This window comes from Zingiber officinale, chromosome 1A (genome assembly GCF_018446385.1).
Source record: "Zingiber officinale cultivar Zhangliang chromosome 1A, Zo_v1.1, whole genome shotgun sequence".
Taxonomy (NCBI): domain Eukaryota; kingdom Viridiplantae; phylum Streptophyta; class Magnoliopsida; order Zingiberales; family Zingiberaceae; genus Zingiber; species Zingiber officinale.
This window is the reverse complement of record NC_055987.1, coordinates 193,830,592-193,841,760: the sequence shown is the minus strand read 5'-3', so window position 1 is coordinate 193,841,760 and position 11,169 is coordinate 193,830,592. Positions and strand designations below refer to the sequence as shown.

The following is an 11,169-nucleotide window of genomic DNA, read 5'->3' as shown; positions in this document are numbered from 1 at the left end:
CTACAAGTCCTTGCAATTTGACTAGCTATAGGGCGAATCGACCATAGGCTGAGAACTGTTCTTTGAGGATGGGAAGCTAGATCCCCTGGATCTGACCGATTATAAGTACGACCAGCGTTATGATAGACCTGTCATCTATTAGACCCGATTGGCTCAAAACTAACCGGATAGATACTAGGTGTCCTAGCACGAGTGAATCACTAGGTCCTTCGAGTCCGACCAACTTATTGGTCGATCGTCCTTATATTAAAGGCCTTAACATTGGGTTGGGAGGGAAGTCCTGTCGAAAGTGACACGTTGGCTGCCACCTCACCTTCACTTTGATTGTCACGTCATATCTAGGTCAGCTCGTAACACCCCGTATCAAATACTATCAGCATGCAACAGAATTATATATATATCCTACGTTTAAATCCAATCCTTTGATAATATTAGCATAAATATATATATATTGTTATCTTGCACACCCATTTGATACTCTCCTGGGTGACCCTCACAACTCTGGATGCCCGGATGCATCCTTGGGCACCTCTGATTCACTTTTGAAAATTGAGACATCTAGAGATGCATCTGGATATTCGAAATTATGAGAGTCAACCAAGAATATGCACCGAACGAGTGTGCATGCATGACAAAATTTCATTATATATATATATATATATATAGTCCATTAATTTCTCTTGTTCTCTTCGTTTTAGAGGAAACACAACGCATAACAAGGCAACCACAGGTTTGTGTCTGTATATATATATATATATATATAGTCCATTAATTTCTCTTGTTCTCTTCGTTTTAGAGGAAACACAACGCTTAACAAGGCAACCAGGTTGGTTTGTGTGTGTGTATATATATAGTTCATTAATTTCTCTTGTTCTCTTCGTTTTAGAGGAAACACAACACTTAACAAGGCAACCACAGGTTTGTATTCAATAATGGCAATTAGTATTCTAGTTCCTCGCCTAAGACAAAACCCAGCCATAATAGCAGATCTATTCATCTCACTTTAAACTGCTCCACTGATGGATGCAAGTTTTCTAAACATATATGAATTTTAAAGTTTATGAACTCAACAAAATAGAAATTAAAACTCATCTAAATTACAGCACAAGTTTAAAAGAAAACAAAATAGACGATGGTAAAAAATAAATACAATCTGCATGCAACGGAACTATATATCCCATATATACCTTATTTATAACAATAACCGACCTAATTTTGTTATCAACGTAACCTATCAATAATAACAAAACGGATTAATAAAATTCTACATTCAATAATACAAATCAGTAATTGCAATTAATTAGATCGATCATTTAATAGATTTGTTTCTTAATAGTATAAATCAGCGTGTTGCAGAATAATTAACCTGCCAATCCATAAAATATCGAAACAAATCCAACATCCATTTCTATGTGTGATTTCAGAATGGATTAAATTAATCGATGAGAGGTATTATTATTATTATTATTTTTATTTTGGTAGCTCAAATGCATGCCTAAACTCCACAGAGTGAAGCGTATTACCAAACACTGATTTTAAATAAGAAATTAAAATTGCTAGCTAAAACAGTGATCTCATCATGTGTATCGACGATCCCTATTTAAGCGGAACCGATTAGCTAGTCTGTTCATGCTCAATCTCACGAACTCAACTTGGAGAACAAACATGTCGGCTAAGATTATTCTGATCATTGCTGCTTCAATTGCTGTCATTTCTTCTATTTGTGTGTCGTCTTCCGACCCAGGCCTTCTTCAAGATTTTTGTGTTGCCAATTTCACCAGTACTGGTATATTATATATGCACTGCAAGTCGCACTTAATCTTTTAATGAATTATGATTTTATAATTATATTTTTACGGAGGAAAAAATTGCATGAAGTATGTTTTTTTTTTAAACAAAATATATATGCAGTGGTCGTAAATGGGTACCCATGCAAGGACCCGCTACTGGTCACCTCCGATGACTTCTTCTTCTCCGGCATTGACCAGCCGCGAAGCACCGACAACCAGCTGGGCTCCAACATTACGGTTGTGGGAGTGGAGCGCATCCCAGGCCTGAACACAATGGGCCTCATCATCTCCCGCATCGACTACGCGCCCGGCGGCCTCAACCCGCCCCACTACCACCCCCGCTCCTCCGAAGTCTTCACCGTCGTCGAGGGCGACCTCTTCGTCGGCTTCATCACCACCAACTCCGATATCGGCAACACTCTATACGCCAAGAAGCTGCAGAAGGGCGACGTCTTCGTCTTCCCCCAGGGACTCATCCACTTCCAGTTCAATATCGGCGGCAAAAGGCATTAATCAAGCATATAAATATATATATTATTTTCATAATAATTCATCTAATATAATTAATTACAGGGCTGTGGCGACTGCGGCATTCGGGAGCCAAAGCCCGGGGCTGATGACTGTGACGAACGCCGTGTTCGGGTCGATCCCGCCCGTGCCCGCCGTCATCCTGGCCAAGGCGTTTCAGCTTAACACGACCACCATCGAGTGGCTTCAGCAACAAAATTGGGTCAAAAACTTTAATTATAATTAATTAATTTATACCCAATAATAATATATACATGGATGGGTTAAATAAAGTGCTTGAGATATTATGTATATGATGATGATGATCATGCATGTAATGTAATGCTTAATTGGGTTTGGGTTTGGGTTTGGGCCTGGGCAGGCTCCCAATAAAATGATATTATATATTATTTATATAAGACTCTTATGATAGACCTAAAAATATTTTAGGACGATCTCTAATTATCTTCATCTTTAAGATGTACTTAGCTTCTCCTAAATCCGTTATTTGAAATTGTAATGATAGTCACTTCTTAACTTCATTCACATACTCAATGTCATTTCTAGCTATCAGCACATATAATAATAAAATGACAAACTTTTCTTTTTCTCTTTTCAAGAAAATGCAATGATCCTCATTGATCATCTTGAAACCATAAGATAAAATGACTTAATTAAATTTTATATTTCATTGTCTTGACACTTGCTTTAACCCATATATAGACTTTTTAAGTCTGCTTACTTTCTCCTTTTGGCCTTCAACAATGAAACCTTCTAGCTGAACCATATAGATTTTCTCAACAAGCTCACTGTTAAGGAAAGTGATTTTTATATCCATCTGATGTAATTGTAAGTCATAATGTGCCACAAATGCCAAAATAACTCGTATTGATACAAATTTTACTATGAGAGAAAATGTCTCTTCAAAGTCAATATCCTCCAATTAGGTAAATCCTTTTACAACCAAATGAGTTTTGTATCTGTTAATCGATCTATCAACTTTCCTCTTTATTTTTAGAATCCACTTATTCCTGATAGCCCTTCGGCCCGAAAGAAGATTAACTAAGTCTCAAACATAATTCTGATTCATAATCTTCATCTCTTTAACCATTGCAGTTTTCCACTTTCTCTAACTCTACATCTCAATGCTTCCTCAATAGATTGAGGTTCATCAGCATCAACTGAGAGTGTCATCAATACCTCATTCTCAATATGAAACTTCTTCTTAGGTTTGATTTTAAGAACACTTCTTCGTAAGGTGGACTGTTGAGAAGTTAACTCATGACTTGGTATATCACTCTCACTTGGCTGACTAGACTTAGACATCCCTTTTGACATCTCTCTTATTGGTAATATCTCATCCTCCTCAATAAAGGAATACTTTTATTAACATCACTTCTGGTTGGAAGCTTTGTTTCGAGAAAAGTTACATCTCTTGAATCTATTTCGGAGATAATTCCATCTAGTTGTTCACCTATAAAAACATAACCTTTTGAGGTCTTATTGTATCTAATAAAGATACATTTTTTACCCCTAGATCTCAGTTTTTCATACTTATGAGAACTATCATGAACATAAGCAGCTGACCCTCAGGGTCTTAGATTACTTAAATCTAGTTTTCTGCCTATCCAACGTTCATATGAGATAGATGGAACTGACTTTGAGGGCACTTTTTTAAGAATATAGGTTACAGTTAATAATGCATCTCCCCAATGGGAGATCGACAAATTAGCATGTACTATTATAGACCTAACCATTTCAAGAAGAGTCATATTTTTTCTTTCAGCTATCCCATTTTACTGTGGAGTTCCAGGAATTGTCAGCTGTCTAATAATCTCTCTATCATTATATATTATCTTGAACATATTAGACAAATATTCTCCTCCATAGTCAGTAAGTAAATTCTTAACTTTACGTTTCTTTTGATTCTCAACTTCATTTATATAACGAATGAAGCAATCCAATGCTTCAGATTTATGACAAATCAAATACACGTGACCGAAATGAGAGAAATCATCAATAAATATAATGAAATAGGAAGCTTCATGTCTATCCTTCACATTCATTGGACCAAATATCTGAATGAATTACTTACAATGGTGATTCAGCTCTAATAACCTTACCAAATAGTTTCCTAGTTGCTTTTTTAGTAAGGCAATGCTCACATATAAACAAGTGAATAGATCATCTCTAGCTAACCAATTCATACGTTCTTATCCTATGTGTCCTAATCTAGTATGTCAAACCTCATCAGTTATATCTATATCACTAATTAGAGCAATGTTTGAAAAATAACTCTCAATAGAAATTGACATATGGTTTTACATAAAAAACCATAAAACTATTTGTTAAAAAATCATATTCGATTGACATTGAGTCAATCTTAAGTTCAGCACATCGGCTGTAAAAATTAATGCAGTACCATAAATCAAGAAGACATGTAATGAAAACAAAATTCCATCGAATTTCATAGGTATACAGGATATCATGTAGAAACAAAACACTACCACCACGGAGGTTGACTTTGCAAGTGTCGATTCCTTTGACTTCAACTCTTGCATTATTTCCTACATATATCTATTTGTTGTCAGCTGGTAGCCGACAGTACTCAACAAATATAACTCGTTCTTGAGCTATATGATTGGTTGCTCCCGAATCTATAATCCACAAAGGATAAGAATTAATTAACAACACTGAATTAGTAACAAAATACTCAGGAAAAGAAGACACACTTGGATTTTCCTTTTTTGGCTTAGTGCACTCCCGAGCGAAGTGATCCTTCTTGCTACAGTTAAAACAAGTCAACTTACTTTTAGATTTCTTTCCAGTCTTCTTTCCTATCTTCTTGATTAAGCACTGTCCCACAGTAGCAGCTTCATTCTTCTTTCCCTTCCCTTTCTTGAACTATTTCTTTTTCTTGGACACAAATGATTCATCAGAACCGACAGCCACATAGGTTAGTCCAGAAATCCTTATGGATTCAACTCTCTCTACCTCCAATTTTACATGGCGTGAGACATCAGTGAAAGTCTTGATACTCTCACTATAAGTCAAGGTCTGCTTCATGGTCTCCCAAGAATCTGGAAGGGAACAAATAACTACTTGAACCTATTATTCATTAGTCAACTCATAACCAACAGTTTTAAGCTCTCGAATCATTTTTGATATCTCCCTAAGGTGTTGAACCATAGATACATTCGGATGCTAACTTATAGCTATCGAACTTTATTGTCAGCTGTCAAAGCGTGCTCAAACTTACTCTATTGTATTTCTCCTTAAGAGCTTCCTAAACTATATGAGCCAAAAGATATAACTCATACTCAAAAGCTAGGTCATTTACTATTGAACTAATCAATATGTCATTTGTAGTGGAGTTCTTTTTCTTCTATGCCTTATAGGCATCAAAATCTTGTTTGTTCTGTGCAATGGGACCATCTACATGTTCTACCTGTTAGATTTTGAGAGATGTCTTAAGACAATCGTCTTATAATTTTTACTAAATATAGATTCACTATTTGAATACATATTATATGTTACATTGTCTTAAACTCATTTACTGAACGCCCACAATATAATTCATAGTATGAGAAAAATTGTGATTGGATCACAACTAGTGATTATCTCTACATGTGCAATTATGAACGTATTAAAATTTCTCTAATCATTAAATTGATATATTCAGACATCATCAATTCTGTAAGACTAGCACGGGTTATACTCATTGGTTTGCCAAGTAGATGTTTTCTCACTGGCTGGAGATATTGAGATGTCGAGAGTTAAACGTGGATGCTAGTTATGGTAACTAGTCCATTGGAGTGGCTCGTTGTAAGATTTCATATGGTTATCTATATATATGGATATGTCTGTGAAGCTCTTACTACAGCTCGAGTGTATGTTTCCTTCGACTTGAGGCATACAAGTCATTTTGGTCATGGAGACTTATACTTTGACATTTTAAGCAAACACCTCATTGAGGTGTGGACTTGGGATGATTAGGTATAAGTCAAAATGCCAGAAGATGTTTGGATAGTCCACAGAGGATTTGCCGCTCCTTGCGAGGAGACGTATACCTTATGACAACTCGTTAAGATTATTACTCAAAGTCTTTGGCCAAAGCATCACATGTTCAGAATATGAGATTCTTATACACATGTATGAGTAATTTTAATCCGTAGAACAAGAAAGTATTACTTAGGCTAGGTGTGACGTAATCAATCTAGTGGGGCCATACACATAGACCATGTGCTAAACCAAGTGGGTTTAAGAAGAGTGAAAGGAACAAGGCACAACTCACTGTAACTGCTGAAGAGTTTAGAATTAGTTTTAAGATCAATTATGATTTTTCGACTAATTGGAGATCATGATGTACTACTAGGTGTCACTCATGTTCGTTCTATAATTAAGTAGTTAATTATGGACGGTCAAGATGAACCGAGAACATATTGGGTCACATGCACTAACGAGTCTTTAAAAGACATAAAACAAGTTAAAGAATAGGATTCTTAGATCAAGAGATAAATATTTGGTTGAACCATACATAATATAAATATGAAAATATTTGTCATAATGGAAGTGTGGATGGTCTGTATCTCTTATGGTAGAGTTGGACCATATTTGCTTTAATTATAAATTAGTCATGAACCAACTTTGTTTAGTTGTGAACTAAACCAAGGGGTTAATGAGTTAATTTTTGGTTAAGGGATAATAGGTTGAATTTGGACTTTCTAATCCAACTCATTAAAAAAGATTATATATAGATGTAATTGGGAAAGAATTAGATAGAAATTTCATTATTTGGTTGATTGGATTTTGGAAATTCAATCCTCCTCTCCCTCTCCTCTCTCTCCCTCTTGTTATCATGACCACCACAAGGGAAAAAAAACTCTCCATTATGTGCTTCTCTTCTTCTTCCTCTTGATTCCTCTTCTTCGCTCGTGGCTAGTAACTTCCGAAGGAGAGGCTTTGCATAAAATTTATGATTGACTCAATATTAATTTGAGTCGATTTACAAAATCATGAGATAACTACGTTTTCACTTATCATTCGTATAACCAATTATATCAACATTGATCAATACTATTATACACATCCTAACTAATGAACTAATCATTAATTATTATACTTATAATGAACTAATCAAAGAATATATTGCATTGATCATATTATCATGCATCAAGTGAAGTAATCAGCATTAAACAAACATATAAATGAACATATCGTTAACAAAAATATGTTACATATTGTTAACATATAACAAACTAACATAAACTAAATGGACTAATACTGTTCATACATAATGACAGTAAAAATAACATAACTCTAATAAACTAGATAGACTAATACCACTCCCACTAGGACAGACACTAGTGTAGTGGCCAATATAATCTCTTTCAACCTAGATTCATTTGGGGCAATCTTAGGTGGGACATCTTCAGGATTCTCTATCAGTTCCACATTCAGATCCATTTCTGGATCCTCCATATACTCTTTCGAATGCTCCTCTAATTCTTAATAATCTTCTTCTAAATCCTCCTCAGATTCGTCGGGATCCTCCTCTAGATCCTCTTCTGATTCTTCAAGACCCCAAGCTAAATGAAGTAAATGTTTGCACATCTTTGAATATGAGTTGTGCCCTTCAGAATGATCCCAAAGTTGGAGTGATATTTTTCTAAGATGTCCTAACAGTGACTGAAGCAGAGCTCATCTTCAGTGTGTATCCTAAACTAATAACTCTTCTTGCTCGAGTTTCCAAAACAACCGATTGAGTTGACCAATAAGTCATCTGACTCCATAAACCAGGTCATAACCAAGCTCCTTAATCTCCTTCCAAAACTTATATTGTCGTATATTGTGACTAGCCATCATGTATATTGTCCATGGTATATGGAATTGAAAGTAATAATGTTAGTACAAAATCGACAAACTAGTAACATAATCGATTTATTTCAATTCACACATATGCATAGAAAAATATACAGAATCCATAAGCAAATAAGAAAAATTAATTTTCTTTATTTGAGGTGTTCAAGTTAACTGACACACTGGGCCGGTCGATTGAGAATCTAGATCTTGAGCTTGGTCCTTTGTCCTCGAAAGAACTAATCTAATTGGACAGGAATTTTGTGTACTTATATTTTATTATTGTTTAATAAAAATTTATTTCAGCCAATCTCAGACTTATTGATCAAATTCAGATCTGTTTGAATAAATCAATGTCCATTGGATTAACTCTGACCCATTAGAACAAATCTAATCTATTTGATCAAATCTGACCCAATAGAATAAATCTGATCATTTGATCATATTTGGCCCAAGCCTAATTTATTCTGGTTAGGATCAAACTGATTTAATTAAACCAACTAATGGTTTCAATCAAACCGAAGTCTAATTGAATCAAAATAATTTGACCAAATCAACCAATGATTTAAATTAAATCTTAGTCCGATTGGACCAAACCGATTCAAACCTAATTTGACATGAACCTAACCGGTTAAAAAAAAAGTTGTGAGGGTCACCTAGGAGAGTACCGAACGGGTGTACAAGGTAACAATATATATATATATATATATTTGCTAATATTTTGAAAGGATTGGATTAATCCGTAGGATATATAGTTCCGTTGCATGCTAATCGTATTTGATACGGGGTGTTACGAGCTGACCTAAATATGACGTGACAGTCAAAGTGAAGGTGAGGTGGCAGTCAGTGTGTCACTCTCGACAAAACTTCCCTCCCAACCCAATGTTAAGGCCTTTAATATAAGGACGACCGACCAATAAGCTGGTCGGACTCGAAGGACCTAGTAATTCACTCGTGCTAGGACACCTAGTATCTATCCAATCAGTTATGAGCCAATCGGGTCTAATAGATGACAGGTTTATCATAACGTTGGTCGTACTTATAATCGACTAGATCCAGGGGATCTAGCTTCCCATCCTCAAAGAACAGTTCTCAGCCTATGGTCGGTCCACCCTATAGCTAGTCAAATTTCAAGGACTTGTAGCTCCACTCATAGCCAAGGTACACAGAGTAAATCCGACCGACCTTAACTTGTCAGTCGAACATATGAGATACAGTTCTTCAATGCTACAGTATGATTCTCGGTATATAGCTGGTCAAACCTTTGGGTCTTTCATTTCACAGTCGACCCTCCTTCATATAGTTGGTCGGTCACAATGCTAGTCAAGTTTATACAACGTAGTGTTCCTATTTCCTGCGTATACACAAAACAGACGTCAGGTCATTCTCATTACAAATCTGACCAGACAATAGTATCGATCGGATCTCTCGGAACTCAATTCCTCATTGTTCAAAACCAAGTATCCCAACAAATAGACGATTCAGAATATACCTGGCCGAACCTATGGGACTTGGATCCCTATTGTTTCAATATTAGATTCCCAACATCACAATATATCGTCGAGCGGCTAAGGGGCCAAACTTACGGGACTCGATGCCCTACTGTTCATGTATCGATCTGCCAATATAATATATAGCTGATCAGCTAAAGATCCAACCAAGATATATTCAGGGACAACATTTCAGAGAATTACAACAACCGGTTAGAAAGTAATAACCATCCGTCAAAGAATATTCTTCTACTGTAAAATATGCACCCAATATTGAAACCTTCTTCAAAGGTGATTATACATCTTCCGTCAGCCGACACATTATGACAGTATATTCCCTTAACTGCCTCATTAATGCCACAAGTTACAAAAGCATTGCATAGATGAGTAACGGAAGATTCCTTGGATGGTGACTGTATATCTCCCAGATTGTATGTCTTCCCTTGCTCGACAACTTCTAACACCCGACATTCTCTTCCATCTAATGATTACGGAAGTTACGAGAGATGGTATATAAAGGGGGATTCTCTCTATTGGGCAGGTACGTTGAATAGTGGTATCACTTATGCTTTACAACAGCTCCACTTACGCGCACACATCTACTACATTCTTCTCCATTTTTACGTTCGACCAATATATTGATTTGATCGTCAGAGGGCCTGCACCAGGGACCTTTTCCTTGACTCTTGCTCTAATATTCTTTTGGCTTGTTTGGCCATGTGTGCAGAGAGGAGGAAGACACTCGGAGCCCCTTCTTCGCCCCAGCTCATCAACTTTTTCTCCGTTCAAAATCCCCTTTCGGTCAACAACACAACTACCTATCAACACACTATCTCTCCAGCTTTAAAATCGGATCAGTATTTATTTTTGACCATTGTCTATTTTGTTTCTTTTAAACTTATGCTGTAATTTAGATGAGTTTTAATTTCTATTTTATTGAGTTCATAAAGTTTAAAATTCATATATGTTTAGAAAACTTCCATCCATCAGTGGAATTAACCAAATCATGGAGCAATTTTAAGTGAGATGAATAGATATGCTATTATGGCTGGGTTTTGTCTCAGGCGAGGAACTAGAATTAATACTTATCCTGGAGGTCTAGAGTTCGAATTCTGGGGAAGACAAAAATCTACTGGCCAGGGGTGGGAAGACCTAGTGAGTAACGGCACGACCGAGGGTCGTTCGACGATCTTGTATTTTGTTCCTCCATACGTCTGTTTTGTGTATATGCAGGAAATAGGAACACTGCGTTGTATAAACTTGACTAGCATTGCGACCGACCAACTATATGACGGAGGGTCGACTGTGAAATGAAAGCCCCATAGGTTCGACCAACTAGATACCGAGAATCATACTGTAGCATTGAAGAACTGTATCTCGTATGTTCGACTGACATGTTAAGGTCGGTCGGATTTACTCTGTGTACCTCGACTATAAGTGGAGTTACAAATCCTTGCAATTTGACTAGCTATAGGACGGACCAACCTATGGCGGACAACCATAGGCTGAGAACTGTTCTTTGA

At 36.4% G+C, this 11,169-nt stretch overlaps 1 protein-coding gene across 1 annotated transcript; it reads left to right on the top strand.

The window, feature by feature from the left end:
* The first annotated feature begins 1,635 nt into the window (after positions 1 to 1,635).
* Positions 1,636 to 2,707, top strand: LOC122014015 (putative germin-like protein 2-1). The gene is made up of 3 exons (XM_042570216.1): positions 1,636 to 1,786; positions 1,912 to 2,296; positions 2,364 to 2,707. The coding sequence occupies exons 1-3, from the start codon at positions 1,666 to 1,668 to the stop codon at positions 2,542 to 2,544; spliced, it is 687 nt and encodes a 228-aa protein (XP_042426150.1). The 5' UTR covers positions 1,636 to 1,665; the 3' UTR covers positions 2,545 to 2,707.
* Positions 2,708 to 11,169: the final 8,462 nt, after the last annotated feature.